Source organism: Eleginops maclovinus, chromosome 12 (genome assembly GCF_036324505.1).
Source record: "Eleginops maclovinus isolate JMC-PN-2008 ecotype Puerto Natales chromosome 12, JC_Emac_rtc_rv5, whole genome shotgun sequence".
NCBI lineage: Eukaryota > Metazoa > Chordata > Actinopteri > Perciformes > Eleginopidae > Eleginops > Eleginops maclovinus.
The window spans coordinates 20177344-20193709 of NC_086360.1; the positions used below are offsets into that span (position 1 = coordinate 20177344).

General features: G+C 44.0%; 1 protein-coding gene across 5 annotated transcripts in view; it reads left to right on the top strand.

Annotated features, from left to right (window-relative positions):
• Positions 1–16028, top strand: part of mctp1a (multiple C2 domains, transmembrane 1a) — a 134538-nt gene extending 118510 nt beyond the window's left edge. For all 5 annotated transcript variants that reach the window (XM_063896734.1, XM_063896736.1, XM_063896735.1 and 2 more), the window contains 4 exons: positions 5026–5135; positions 5918–6027; positions 6313–6410; positions 12975–16028. In XM_063896734.1, the coding sequence (XP_063752804.1) occupies positions 5026–5135; positions 5918–6027; positions 6313–6410; positions 12975–13046 (390 nt within the window). In that variant the 3' untranslated portion in view covers positions 13047–16028. The remainder of the gene's footprint in view (positions 1–5025; positions 5136–5917; positions 6028–6312; positions 6411–12974) is intronic.
• The last annotated feature ends 338 nt before the right edge of the window (positions 16029–16366 follow it).

Below are 16366 nucleotides of genomic sequence, written 5' to 3' on the forward strand. Positions count from 1 at the left end.
TGAACTGAAGGTCACGAGAGGATGCTAGAGGTGTTTCATTCTCATCAGTCACTAAATCAATTTTATATTCATCTAATTTCTGTAGATGATTTCTAATTTCCGCGCAGCCAAATATCATGTTTATGGGAACAAATTCATTTTCTTTCATCCGTATTTGATTTTTCAAAGAGAGCTTGCAACAGATCACGTTTTAAGTACACAGAAGATGCTAATTATGTGCGCTATTTATTATTCTGTCATTTCTAATTCTTCCACATGCTTTGAAAATTGAATTTGTGTCTCCCCTAAAGCATTCCTCAACTTGCTTAACTTTTCAGTGTTTTTTCCCCCCCTTTTTCCTGGGGTGGAAATGAGAGGGATGCCGCCTCCCCTCTGCAGTTACAAAACCAACAAGAACGCTTTCAGATGCCCTCTGGGAGCCACATATTAGCATCCTGTCACGTTTTATATGACATTTCAATTTTTACTGTGCTGCCAGAGTGAGAGGCAAAAAGGAAAAACAAAGAAAAACAGGTGCAATTTTAGCACAGCAGCAGTGAGCAGCAGCCACTTGTGGTTCAGACTCATTTCGTGGTGTGATGGGATGTATGGTACTGCATTATAACGGTTAGGTTTATCATTTTTATGGCGTAACCCAGCAGGGAGAACAGTCTGATCGGAGGTTAAAGCATTCTCAAATGGCTCTCTCTATTTCCACCCAGTAGATATAGGACAGATATTTGAGTCCATGGTAATAGGCTAAGTCCTCAGTGACCTCTCTCTTGTTTAGCTCTAGGCCTTGGGTCAGTGAAGTACAAACTGTCTTTGCAAAGTTTACAACTGCTCGCTTTGCACTTTTGCATATAGATGTACTCTGGTGTGATGCTATCTTGCTGAAAGAGAAATGGAGCAGCCGAGTACACAGAGGCATTGTTCATCTTCCTTTTGTTAAATATTTAATCAAGTGTTTCAAGGAGTTTACCACATTTGTTTACCACAATTTACCAGCAAGTGCATTGTGGTTAGCCTGACTTGGCTGTGTCTATGTATATGTGAGAGTGTGTGTCCCTGGGCTCTTTCTGGTGTCACCGAGGGTTGTTTCTCCTTAACGCATGCAAACAGCTTGCATCACTTTAATGAGCCTCTGTCTTCTCTAATGGGAGCAATCCCACGATGCATCCTGTTCCACACACTTCTACACAGGGTGGCTCAATGCTAAACTGATGGGTGCTTGGCAGAGATATCATATCAAACAACCAAACAATGATGCAAACTTTGGACATAACCACAAAAGATACATTTGTATGCTCTTGCCGGCATATGTGCAATTAAAAGAACTCTCTGCCAACAAAGGACAACGACTCACTGAATATTACTGCTACTAGAAAATATCTCTGCTGATGAGAGCTAATTGATGTCAAAGATGTCATCTGCACACAGAAACATTTCATTTACAGGGCAAAGAGATTGTTTCAATGCTGTTTTTTTTATTTAACACATGTTTTAATGCAGTTCTTCTGACTTTATTCTGAACTCACAACTTCACATTCTGACTGAGCCTGACCCTTTGCTATACAGTACATTATAAAACAAAGAAGGAGATATATACCATTTCAAAAGAAAAGACAAAGGGAATGCATAATAATGACAGGAATGTGTGTAAAGGCCTCAATATTCCTTTGTATTAATGTTAGATAGACACTCGGGAGTATGCATTCTGAGGTGACAAATAACTGATGTTTTAGAAAATTAATGAAAGCCTTTTGAATTCTCCCTTATATGTCCTGTAAACCCACAAACAGTGATGCTAAATCATACTTGATATTCTTGCATACATTTTATGGTCATTCAATGTTACTGCTTCTACTGTATATGCAATTATTTAGCCTCCTTTGGGCAAAGAAATTGTTTGCGGCAGAAAGCGATTAATAGATCTGTTATGAATAATCTCAGATGATATCATTATATTTCTTAAGTGCAGTCAATAGCACTGCACATAGTTTTATATGAACTGTACTGTGCTATCCATCATACGAACATACTGTATGTGTAGCTTACAGAAAAGTATACATTATATCTACATATATTCAGACCTGTCTTACAGTACATGGAATTGTCAAGAAGGAAAGCTCTGTCAGCCGACTGCAATGACAATTTGTATTACACAAACTGAACTGCGAGTGTACTGTAACATGTCAGCGTAGCACATTGCAGATTAACCTACAGTTGCAGTCTATTAAAATGCATGATGCTAAACTCATTAGGCAGGCTTATTACACTATCTGTCTGAAAGGCTAAAGCCATGCAGCCTCATCCTTCTGAACACTGTTGTCAGAGGGGCTGGGATTTGCAACTGTAGCCAAGTAAAAGCGAGAGGCCCTGCAGATTTAATTTTATTAGCTTCAGGTCTCCAACCAAACCTATTTAGTTTTACTGACTGACACAGGAAGAGACACATGGGAACACTGGCCCTGAGTATTATGCACAGGCCATACTCATCTTCCTGTGTAAAACTACAAGCTACTCAGGACTGTAAAAACGTGAGCTGGTTGACACACATCAACACACATTGCCCATAAAACCACATAAAGAATGACAAAACAGAGTAGTTTATTTAACGTCAGATACCAGTGACTGATCCGCTCTTGAGGACGTGTACATGTGTCTTAAAAAGGTCCCTACCTTCCACATTCTTTACAGATTGTTGTTTAAAAACACGTCAACAGAACCATTCCTTTAACCTTGACTGTGATGTGTGAATGCCATGTCTCCATCCTCATCTTCCTGTCTGAATTCCTTCAGTCTCAGACAAACATGCTCTGTAGAGAAAGAAACTGCTTTTTGAAGCCAAGAGCCCTCATCGTATAATCTGTCAGGATATAACATTGTTTGTAAAGTAACGCAGCAAGACCAGGTGTGCAGATCAACCTTATCTAATAGCTGTAGGGTGTGTGTGCGTGTGTGTTTGTGTGCATATTAGGTTCCATTATAGGAACAGGTTGCCTGGCTCCATATGTGCGCAGTGTGCGGGGAAGCTGGGAAAACAAGGTTCTCCGTGGCCCTCTGTGTTATTGCTACCTCCCGCCTCCCTGAGCTGTGTTTGAAGACAGGAAATACGAGTCAGACCGCAGTCCGAGGGGCATGTGGCAATGGTTTATACTCCGATGACCTCTGATCTATCCTCTCCACCCCCGCCCGCTCTCTCACACCACTCCCCTGGCCCTCAAACACTCTCCCGAAAATAAATCGGCCTTACCCAGCCCAGCCCAGCTCGGCTCGGCCTAACCCAGGCCAGCACAATAGACCCTGCTTTTGAGATTTGTTTGAGAGAGAAATGAAAAACAGATGGATGCTGAAGAAAGGACTAAGAAGAAGAGGAGGAACAGAGGAAGAAAGAATGGGAGTCTTGTAAAATATTTGCGAAGAAAAATAACCCAGGGACGCTGTCTAATTATATCTATTTGTCTTGTGTGGTTTTACTGGGGAGGCCATGTGGTCTCCCTGCCTGCTCCATGGTTCATTTTTCCCATTATCTGATCCTGGGTGGATGGTTAAAAAAAAAAAGGAAAGAGGTGGGTTATGGGGCAGAGGGAGGTGGGTGGTTGTTTTGGGTCTCAATGGGACGATTGTGGTGAGGTGGGGGGGCTTGCCTCAAGGAGCGAAGTGTGGTAAAGGCCTCTGGGGTCCTGGAGGTTTCATGTCTTCGCTTGCTTTGTGTATAATGGTGAGTTTTACCTCTCTAATCTAACAAGCCCCATCCATCTTCATCGATAACACGGCCATTGCTATACCTGCTGTTTCTCTGACAAAAGATAAATGTTTGATGGCCATTTTGGCTTGTGCCATAATCTTTCGGTTCCTTTTGCACCTTTTTTTTCTTATTGTTTTGGGTTAATAAATGTCAGTTTTCCAACAGCTATGTAATATCCATATTTTCTTTACAGATTTATTATTCTTTCTTAACTGAATTCCATTTATTCAATAAATACTTCCAACAATATGGGGAAGAAAGAAGGTAGCAACCCCTCGCCCTTCCCTAAAAGCATAATTTACTGTCACTATATCAGCAAGAATATACATTCTAGAGCTGTCTGCATGCTGGCATGGTTACTCACTGAAACATGATTGTCTTATAATTAAGCCCTCTTATTGGTTTGGACACTCATCCTAACTTGTATTGTTTATCCTGACAGCAGATAGTCTTCCTCTTCTTGCTTTGCCCCCCGTCCTTTCTCCTAAGCATGCCCACCACTCACATCCAGCCACAACCGGTCTGCGTGTTGATGTCCTCACTCAGCCATTGGCTCTCGATCCTTTTCTGTCACCTCATTCTGTCCAGATCCATCCTGTCCCTGCCTGTCAGTCAGTCAGCAGGCAGCTCGTTGACTGTTGCATGACTTCTTCAGTTCTTCACTTCACTGTTTCAGTAAGAGGGGGGATTGTAGATTTCAGATTGCCTGCCTAGTTTGTGGTTTCTTTCCCCGCTCCTCACAGTATTCTCAAGTTCTCAACCATCAAAAGTTGAAAAGGAAAAGCTCTTCATGGTGGCTGACGACGTTTAATAAGGATGTTAATGATGTCAGGGCTGGTGACATCATCACAGTGTGCCAGCCAGCTGAACAAAAGAGGGCTCTGCCCGGTCTTCATGGCTGTCTTGGCAGCAGCAGCAGAGAGAGAAAGAAATAGCGCCCAAAGATTGATGTATCAATTCGGCTTTCAGTTAATTCTGCCTCTCTATTCACATATTCAAATTTTCCAGTGTGAGCATTTTGATTTGTTCTGCCGACTTTATATCTTTATTACTGCCTGGAATGAAAGCACTCCGTCAGTTCATGCAGGATATCCAGTGATTTGGCTCCCCACCCCAAATCTTTGACGCTATTTAAAATGTATTGTTTTCACAAAGATGCCTGAGCCCAGCCTCTATCTTCTCTCTCCTTTTTTTCTCTCTCTCCTCCCCTCTCTTCACTGTCTCGACCTATCTCTTCCTCCCTCAAACCACGCTTTCTTTCTCCCTCGCTTACATCTCTATCTGTCCTCTTGCAGGACTCGGAGAGAAAGGGCTTCATGAACAAGCTTTATGCCATTCAGGACGTGTGCATCAGTGTGCAGAATGCACTGGATGAAGTGGCCTCCTATGGCGAGAGGATAAAGAAGTGAGTCGTAAGCCCGCTCCTCGGCAGCGGGCCCGCTCTGCCCCGCTCTGCTCTGCTCATCCCAGTGTTTTTTTAGCAATGCCAGGTTGCCCCGCTTCCCGTTGCCAGCCTAACTGAGTATAACTGGGTTGCTCTCAGGAAAGACTGCCAGCGTGACACCCAGCCCCAAGAGACAAACACAGGCTGCCTGTCTTTATGCCCATCACATTTCACTTAACCCTGTGTGACCTCTTAACTGAATCATGTACATACTAGATTAAACACATCACTGCACATGCGCACGCACGCACGCGCACGCACACACACACACACACACACACACACACACACACACACACACACACACACACACACACACACACACACGCGCGCACACACACAAAACCATGTATACACTGCAGGCTCCTGCATACACTGAGGTCCTCACTTTTGAATGGATCCATACAGAGCAAAGAGAAGGCATGGAATTTAGTTTTAATTTAAAGCTGTGATAAAAAAGACGGCTACAGGTTCCTTTTTGGGCAAAGGTAAAAACATTTTAAATCAAGGTGACACACTTGTTTGACTGATTTTATAGTGTGCAAGTTATTTCGCTCTGCACAGTTCCATTGAATGTGATGAATTTATAGCGCAGGGACATCCCAATCAGCTTGTTGGCGTTGAAAATAATAAAAATGCCCTCATCTGACTTTAACTTTTCCATTTACTACTTCTTAGAGTGTTTTGCTGCACTAAGCTTTGCCATGGCTTCTAATAAACTCACTTTCCATCTCTCTTTTCAGCACATTTAACTGGACTGTGCCTTTCTTAAGCTGGCTGGCCATTGTGGCTTTCGGAGCTGCCACCATCACCATCTACTTCATCCCTCTGCGATACATTGTGCTAGCTTGGGGTGAGCTAATATCAACATGTTTTATGTTTATTGCATGTACAGAATTTAAATACAGTACTTAATTAAATCTGTGGCGGAGTAATGCGATCTTAATGTCTCGTGCTTCTTTATATGCATTGTATTTAGGCAAAAAGGCACAATCAGTGAGTTTGATACATATGTTCACCAAGCACAAAAACCATAAAGACTTTAACAACCTGTACAACATGTAGTGGGTGCTACTGCTGTCCATCTATCTTTACCAACTCTTCCCTTCCTGACCTGATCGTTTTTCTCTCTCTACAGGGGTGAATAAATTCACCAAGAAGCTGCGAGACCCTTACACCATTGATAACAACGAGATGCTAGACTTTCTGTCCAGAGTGCCCTCAGATGTACAAGTGGTGGGTGAACTTTTCCTTTTCCATATCCCTTTCATCTTTCATATCTTTTTGACCACACATCTGTCGGTTCTGTACATGGGCAAGGGTGAGGGCTCCTGATATTATCTCCTGATCTCTGTCTCTTTTCTTTTCCTCTCAGCCGTTGGCCTCTCACTGTTGTACTCTTTAAGCAGGGTGAACTGACTGGCCACGCAGACATCTACTCCTGTTGTTTCAAAGTCGTTCCTGTGTTTTTCTTATTAAAAGCTTCCTAGTATAATTCAATTTCCACATACATAACTGGAGCTGTGTAATAAGATAACGAGGTTAAGTGAGTTTAGTGGCCAGCATATAACTAGGTTGATTGACTTCATACACACACACACTCACACACAATTACAGTTAGCTGTTGTTTCCCAGCTATGCTAGTAATTGGAACAGAGTGTAAACCAACAGTTAACCAGCCCCATGCGGTTTTGCTTCTACATTAACCGTGAGATCAGATTAACTTTGTGGTTGAAGACTACAGATGCTTCGTTAGGTAAAATATAGGTGTGTGTGTGTGTGTGTGTGTGTGTGTGTGCGTGTGTTAACAGTAACGTGCTGTGCTGTTCAGGATGGAGTGCAGTTTAAACTGCAATTAAGCGGCAGCTTGTGAAAGTCGTTGTGTTATCCAGCACCGATGGTGTCCGCTGTGGCCGTTAAGCCCTGCTGTGCTGAGTTCAATACACACGCACATGAACACACGCATAAACACACACAGGCTGAACAAACCGGGGCCTCTGATACGACCAATCCCCTGCCACATCAGCACTGACACACTTCCTTTTTGATCGCTTGTTGCCGCAACCTCTTTCATCTTTACAGGGTCATAATCCTTGCTCCCCTACACACCCCAGCCAACCCCCCGTCTTCTCCCCCTTTCGGCCCCCGTGCAGTTTTACAGTTTCATATTTTACTGGGGCCTGCTGCAGCAGTAGGCACTAGGCAGGTAGCCATCGGCTTAAATGAGCCCAAGCTGTCCCCTCCGGTGAAGTGCAGCCACCTTACACACCTGGAGCCTGGAGGAGCAGAGCGTTGAAGGGGCCCAAGCCCGGCAGGTATAAGGCCTTTACAAGGCCCCTAATGAGGGCCTGCTGGCTAGGGAAGGTGGGGGCAGGCATGCTGCTCTGGTCTGGTGCCCGTGCTGCTGGAGTTGTGCCTACTGTATAAGTAATACTGTAAGTGCTACTGTAACCGTTATTGCTGCAGCTGTCGGAATGGTAATTGTTGCCAGGTTTCTCTGACAGTTTGGAGGCTTACCAAGTAATGAGGGTGAAAGACCAGGGGAAAGAGGTAAGAATAGATTTCAGGGGAGAAAAGATAACGATGGAATTACAGCAACACAGAGAGAATTCAGGATAGAAGTTGGTTTGTGAACTGGTTTGTTTATTTAGTGCAGGGAAGTCTTGCTTGTATCAATAAGATTAGGCGAATGAAGTTCAGATCTGCTGCTCTGTCAGCTGATAAAGAACCGAGACCGCACTGATCACTTTCTCACTGAATCCAAAGGTTAATTTCCTATGAAGACACCCCACTCAGCGGTCGTTGGCTAAAAACAGACCAGAACGTTCTGCTCCGCGGTACGTCCCACAGCTGCCTACGGTGGTGGCTTCACCTCATTTCCTGCTCCCACCTTACTGGGTCAAAACTGTCCGTGGGGATCAAGCCCTTTAGGCTCTCGCATGATGCAGAGAGGTGCTGGGGTCCAAATGGAGCGTCCCTTCACAGGCACGTGTCCATGGCACCCACTGGCTTTGGTGCTGGGGCCCACTATGCTTGATACCCTGGATGAATAATGAAGTGCTATTTCAGGGCCCTTGTGTGACCTAACACACACACATAAACACAGACACACACATGCTCTCCCAGCAGTAGTGCTTTGTGTGTTTCAGTGCGGTGTTCCGCATCATTTAGAGGTGCTTCAGTGCAGCAAGAACTGATGAGGTTATAATGACTTTATATACAAAGGGCATCCACACTGGGCCACAGTCATAATGTATGTCGCTGTACGGCTCCCCAGTAACTGTGGAACAGTCTTTGGACTCTCAAAGTTTTCTCATCTTTTCAATGTTAACAGTGTTCATTTAGCAACCAACCCTCTTTGATTGTACCATTAACTGAAGGAACTTTGGTCTTGCAAACAAAGCTGTTTAAATCAAAGACACTGGGCCCCTAACAGCACTGTCAAACACCCTTTAAAAACTAAATCCCCAGTGGTGAATGGAGGCAGCAACAGGCAACCTGAACAGTTTACTTACATTATTATCTCCCCCTGTGAGTAGCAATGTTAAAGGCTGTTATGGTATGTACTGTGGGTGTGTGAAGGAGTCACTGTCCCTCTAGCAGTTCCTTGTATGTGCTTGGGATTTTTTACCAGCGTAAGCTATCGTTATGGTCATTATCAGGGAATCCTTCATGTCCTTTTAAACGAGGCCAAACTGAGCACCTTTATAGTGCTAAGTATTCCCTACCTGGCGTTCGGAAGGTGTCAGTGCACTAGTATGTTTTACGACACCATTAGCCATGTGAGCGAGGGAGTGCGTAAGTAGGGCCAAGGCAATTAGCATGCCAAGTGGCCCTTTATGATCGGTGTAAAGGAGCTGGATCAAACCCCCAGTACAAAAATAAGCATGAATTCCAATTTAGCGCCTAATGAGCAGTGGGGAGTCGGGTTAATATTTTTAGACAACATTTATGTTGGGGAAGAAACCTCACTGGACACACGGGGGCCAAAGGCAGGATAGTAAAAGGTTGAAACGATGCCAGATGTCATCACTTACATCTAGCAGAGGTCTCTCTCTCCACTTGCTTTGTCCTTCCACACTTTTGTGACAAATTTAAACATATAACTGCAACAGTCCAATTAGTCACTTTTCAGTACTGTATGTGTCGTGCCAAAGCAGCTAATAGGCAAACTTTCCTTACTTTGTTGTTGCTCATTGATTTATGTCACCTTGACATGCCTTTTCTTTCCCAGCAAAAGACTTTGCTGAATCCTCCGATCTGCAGATGTGTGAGCTATACACAATAGTGTTTCCCCGGAAACATTTAATAACCCTTATGCTCCATTAGGCGTCACATGAGATGAAACCCCACTGAGGTTTGTGCTCTGTGGAAACGGCTAAAAGACAGAATACCATTGTATCATTAAAATGCAGCTCCCTTGCCTTTTTTGACTTCTTTTATTTACTTGCCTATTTGCTTTTTTCTCCCTCCCACTGTCACCCACCCACCTATGTTTCGCTGTGTCTGTCTGCCCACACTGGCATCATCAAAACGCAGTCAAAGGTTCAATGTGAGAGGGAGAGAGAGAATGAGAGACAGGGAGAGAGGAGCAGGTCCCGGGATGCTTTGTGGGTAACACCGTTAAACGAAGCACGGTACACGGCGCCCCTTCGGTAGAGCACACTTCAAAGCCTGTTTTGCACTTGTACTGTCAACATTTGGGAGAGGAGCGGAGAGGAGCGAGGGTGGAGCAGGCTTTTGAGCAGCGCTGGGTCTTTACCCACTGCCTCTCCTGTTGATGTTCCCTTTAAGCTCCCCACTCGCGCTACCAAATTGCTTATGTGCTCCCCGCATTACCACACTTTTTACTTTCACCCAATTCCAGTTTCTTTTATTTTGCTAACGTCCCACTTTCTCTTCGCCTCCTCTGCCTTTTCTTCTCTTTTTGACTTTAACTAGCTATGGTTGTCAGCATGGGTTTGCCTATGTGTGCTGCTATGTGCTTGTGTGAGTTATTAGGTGAGGTGAGCGGGGGAGCCAAGGGTATAGCATCAGGCAGGCCTGTCACCTGTGAGGTGGAATCGAACCGGTGACGCATGAGCCCCATTTTTCTTGGCTGGCAGCTCTTCACAGAGAAAACTCCTGTTTGATTGAGATATTGTTTTTTTCTTGCACCCTTTGTTTGTGTCAGTCCCCTTCGCTTCTCTTCATGAGAAACAAAACCTTACTTTTTACTGACATGCAAACTTTTCTTTGTTTTTCTGAACTCACAAATAGTTTTGTTTGGACAGGAATGTCAACATGCAGAATTAAATTGCCGTGTTCCTTTTTGCTGCTGTAGGCGTTTGGCCGTGTAATGGGACAACCAACCGCCAGTGATCCCGCACAATACCTGTCCTACTTTTGGATCCACAGAAGCCAGCTTAGAGTTTAGATGAAGTTAGAATGAGTTGCATATGTAAAACATTTTTAATAAGGGGAATTATTTTGAGAATTTGCTTGCAATTATTTGGTATTAACGGGACATTCCTGTGTGGCGCTTCATGCAGATGTGATGTTACTCGTTCGGTCATGTGTGAATGAAATCATTCAACCATCTTTTACTTGTTCATCCATTGAGACACAACCGTCATTGATCCCAGTCAAAGTTGGCACTCTGCCAGGACCGTCATGGTCCCCTAACAAACTACCACTGCACACACACATACCCAAAAACACACACACAGATGGGACCATATAAACCCCTCTCTGTCTCCTGGTTTTTTGCACTGTTGTCTGCTTTAGTTGGCAGGGCTATAAAAGGATCCACACCCATATGAGAACAGTATCTGTCATCACCCGAGATCTCCCTTTCTCTCACCCAGTCTCTTCTTCAACCTCTGTTTTTCCTCCTGCCTCTTCTGTTGGTTTGTCCCGCTCTCTGCCCTTCCTCCCCTCATCTTCCGATTTATTTTTGTCCCGTCTTTATCTCGCTTCCCATCATTCCTCTCCACCCTTGTTTTCTCCACCTGGGTTATTTTCTCATATCTTGTCGGACTCTCTTCTCTCTCACTGTATCAAACTAACCGGTTTTATTTGTACAGCTGTCTAGAAGGATGTTAGTTTGCCTTGTGGACAGTGAGGAGTATTCTGATCTGTATCAGTGCAGTCTGGCTGCCTAGTGAGGCGTACAGAGCAACACATGCTGGCCTAACCGCTCTGTAAGCACCGTAACGAGACATCGGTGACCACCGCTGAGACAGAGGAACTGAAAAACCCCATTGTATGTGTGTGTACAGTCAGTGGATGTCTATGACATTTTAATGATAAAGGAGTGGCAGGGTTTCATGTGTTTGCATGTGCGTGCGTGCGTGCGTGCGTGCGTGTGTGTGTTTTTTCTCCTTGCTGGTATTCATATGTGTCCGCATGTGTCTTTATTGGAGCACAGCCTCTTTGCATCTCAGATTTGTACACACTGAATCAGGCAGAGGATACTGGGAGGCGTCATTGAAGCAACAGTGGGAACCAGTAGAAGATGGATGAGAAAGGCTTGTTCCTAGCCAGTGCTGAGACACGCTGCTGTTCCCGTCCACGGCAGACAGACCCACCATGAGACAGAACAGAGAAACCATACTGACGTCAGTTTGTTGTCTGCCTGGAGAATCAGAGAGGGTGTCAGTCAGTCAGACAGGCAGAGTAGCCTACAGTACATCAGCCTAGCAAGGATCCCACAGACGACACTGGCTCTTTGGTGCTGTGACTGTTAAGTCTTGTTTTTTCTTTCTATTAGTATTCTGATTCAGTGGCTAGTGCTTGTCAGTGTCTTGAATCTGTCTAGGCTAGCGACTGTATTTGTGTGTGCATGCACACACATCTGAAAGTGAGAGACTGCCAGAGTGACAGTCTCTGGTTGTTGACGCTCAGCCCTTGTGATGCTGTTGCGTCAGTGTCCATCACTTAACAGCAGCTTCTTTCTAAGCTCTGGGAATCAGATCCCTTTGGAAGAAATGGATGACATTAAGTCAGTGATGATGCTGAGCAAATTTCAAAGGATTATAAGGTGCAACCAAAATATCCTTTTTGTGATTCAAAAGTAGTTATTAAATAACATTAAATTACCTTGAACCATCAGTTTTGAAATGTTTTGCTTTATTGACATCAGTCTCATATATCTGCTCGTAATTAAATTGCACATGAACTGAGAGTTCATAATTTTGTAGCTGTTTAGCCATGCAGTATAAGGTTTAGCTACATGTGATACATATTAATGCAAGGTGAAACAGAAGTCACTACCACTAGCAGCCAACACAGACTTTGCTTTTAAAGGGTTAAGGTTTGTTTTTACTATCTTCTGTCTCCTTCCCATCTCTCTGGACTTTCTCTCAGAACCATCCTGCCATACTGAGATGACTCTGTTGTCTCTCCAAGCTTTCCCATGAGGCCTTGCCCTGTTCTCTGTTTGTTTGTGTGATCCCTTCCCTTAGGCCACTGTCCCACATCTGCGGAAGTACGTGTGTATTTGTGTGTTCGCTGTGTATTTGGAGCTTTGAACAGTGTACATGGGAGTGTGTGTGTGTGTGTGTGTGTGTGTATGTATATGTGTGTGTGTGTGTGTGTGTGTGTGTGTGTGTGTGTGTGTTGTAATCATTGTGTAATCCCTTCCCTGAGGCCACTGTTCCACACAGCTGGACTCAGAGAGCCTCTGGAGGGTTTCTGTGCTATTCAAGCATCCTTTGCTCTTTCCACCTGACCGGGTGGTGTGTGTGTGTGTGTGTGTGTGTGTGTGTGTGTGTGTGTGTGTGTGTGTGTGTGTGTGTGTGTGTGTGTGTGTTTTAACAGGTGCAGTACCGAGAGCTGAAACTGGATCCCAATTCCAGTCCAAATAAAAGGAAGAAAAATAACCCCGGGTAGATGACTAAGATGACTCTGTCCGCCCACCGACGCTTCTCTTCTCCACTTTTCTTCTCGTGGTCTATAACTGGACACTGAGGAGCAGAGGAAGCCTGGACCACATCGGCTCAGCTATCTTTCCTTTTTTTCCCTTTCTATTTTCTTCTCTTAAACCTTTTTATCTGTCTCTAAATCCTCATGACGTTCAGTACAGTATACTACAATACAGTACAGTTTCCTGAAGTGTAATATTTGTATAAAAAAAGACAAGAAAAATGTTGATTGATTTTAAATGTGAGTTGAAAAGATGGAAGGAATGACCTTTTTCTCAGCCGTGGGATCCAATCCCTTTTTCTTCTCTCCGTCACTCTGACAGCTCGGAGGACTATGTCCATCTGCTTGCCACAAGTGACAAGTGTCACACAACAAGTGAAAGGAGTTTAAGCATTTATACACATCGTCGCAAAAATAAATTTTTACTCCATGTTTATAAAAATACAAGCCTTATACTAACTTTCTGCAATGGACCTTTACGTTTTGTTTTTAGCTCATATTGTATTTATTAAATGATTTTGGTAATATGTTCATATTTTTTTTATTGTTTTTGTACTGAAGTGTCTTTGGTTTTCTTTCCTCTTGGATGCTCTAATGATATTATGTTCACTGGCAGTAATTTGGATTGTTTCCACTTAACTCAGCCGGCCAAGTTGATTAGCAATTATTGTAGTAGCCTCCAGATATGTCCCTTTAACACAAACCTGGACCAACAGGCTGAAGGCTTGTGATGCTATCTGTCCGTGCTTAAAAACAATTGCCAAATTTGCTCTTTTAAAGATATTAATTCCACACTAAAAAAGGAACCACGGTGGTATTAGTTAGAGTACAGTGAGTCTGTTCTTCTTTAAATAGATTGTGATTACATAATCATCATTAGATAATACCCAAAGGAAACACTGTTAAGTATTACACAGTTGGTGTGTTATCCCAAACCTTTATCACTTCCACATATCCAGATAATATAGCCGTAGCCTTTAAAACAATGTCAGAATCCCCTGCCACTCCATCAGCAGGCTCACTGACTGGGCCTTCTGATGTCGTGGTGTTAATATAGATGTCACCCAGTCAATGCGGAGTGTCGCCAGGCAGGCAGGCCTTTAGGCAGCCACAGCCCTAATCTGGTTTGAAAGGCTGGTCTCCTTTCCTCTCATCTCCCTGTGAGTTTGCTTCAGCGGCCACGCAAGAAAAGAACTCACACACACGCGTGCATGCAGACATCTTAAAATACAACAACAACAACAACAACAATGTGAATACACTGCTTCTTTAAGAGATTCTGCATACACAGACTGTATCTACCTACTCACAGATGAAAGCATAAGATCCCATTTGAGCAGGCACATTCTCTCCCTCTTAGGCACACACACTCACACAAACATGCTCTCTGTGATGCTGTGCCCCAGGCTGGCCGCCCTCTCCATCTGCCCCACCTCCTGTGCCCACAGCTCAACTTTGATCCGTCTTCCCAGAGACAGAGCCTTGTGTGTGTGAACTGTGCATGTAAGAGTGTTTGCGTACACACGTTTATGCAATCAAAGACACATCGCTTTTCTCTGCGCCGGTGTGTGTTTCAATTGTATCTCACCTCCAGCTGTAGACTGATGCTTAGATTCAGTCGATGTGTGTCAGCATGTAAAACTGTGTGTGTGTGTGGTGCAGCGGAAGTGCCAGCTGTTATTTGGTGTGGAGTTTGCTGGTGTATAGGGCCGTCAGCTAGATGAGCAGCAAGTCTCTGTGTGACAGGACGAGGCTCTGAGGGGACTTAGGCTGAGGTGTCGGGATGTGTGTGTGTTTTATGCTATTCTAGATCCCCCTTCCCATCATGCTTCTCTTCGTTTGCTCTCTCTGCGGTTCCCTCATTCGTCTGTGAGCGGGGTTGCGACCCTGTCTGAAGGGACGGTCTCCTGGGCTTCTTGCTGAGCATCTGTTGAAAGATCACAGCTCAGGCTACATTTGAGGAGGTCTCCTCTCATCCTACTGATCCCTGCCTCCATCTCCCCCATTTCTTCATCTTTTTGTTCCATCTCCCCCTGCGTCTGTCTCTGTCTGTCTGTATTGCTCTAACCCCCCTTTCCACAACGACTAGAGCTCTCCTCTGCCATTTTGTCATCCTCTCGCTCTGCTTGCCATCAGCTTTACCCCCCACCCCCCTTTTACCCATCCATCTCCATACTTAAATATCAACAGGCCTGGATCTGTCACTCCAGAGGGCCATTGATTTTGTTTTGTTGTTTCGAGGAATCCACTTGAAAGACAATAACAGACTGTCCCCTAAGAGCAGCGTCTTCGACTGATTATAGCCTCCTCAACAAACACACTCTGTCTCATGAAGGATGGCTTTTTATCATGCCTGAAGGGACTGTTTGAATACCTGATATGTACTGTATGTGTCTACTACTGTATGTAGTTATTTTTCAACAAATTGTAGTGACTATTGTGTGGTATTGCATCCAAATACCGTTTCCTTTTAGTAATGGATTTTAGCTCTGTTTGCAAGCGAACCAAAGTGTTTTTATTTTATATGATGTAGAGAAAATATATAATGGAATGTATCAGACTGACAGCTGTAAAGGGAAAAAAAAGCACTTTCATTTGCACCAAGTTAAAATGAGACTATTTATTTTTTAAATATTGTACATAGCTAACTATTTAATTTATGTTTCTATTTTATACAGTATGCCTGTTGATGGTCTGGTGTTGTAAAGTAGGTGTATGCCTGCCTCATTTTATAAAATCTGTCTTTTTCCGCCTGCAACGTTGCCTGCCTGTTCATCTTCATGTGCCCAGTTCTGACCAAGGACAGAAATAAGGAGCCGAGACATAGGTTGGTCAGGAGTGGGAAAAGAAAATATGATGTACATTTCCTGTTTGAGAAATGAAATGCATCTGATGTATGTTGCTTATTTTGAAAAAGAACATGAGATTAAATATTTTTTATCATCTTCAGTGTGTCTGGATTATTGCAAAATTAGTTTTCTGCTTCAACAAGCTCGTTTCTCAGCCTACACTGGTAGCAGCAAGGGAAATATATGTCCATTTATCTCAGTCTGAAATCTTAAATCCCCTCTCCTCACCTCTGTTGCTCCACCGCCCACTAGACCCACCCCAACAAGCAGGCCTAAGCCCCTTCTTCACTCATGTTCAGCTTCAGGAAGTGGCTCATTCCTCACTGCTGTCTGTGTGGCTGAGACACTGAGTGCACATCAGAGCCTCAGACTGGGATGACTTCGGCCAGAACTGGTTTTACTCTTTCATTATAGCCCCCACATGAAGCCACTCCATTT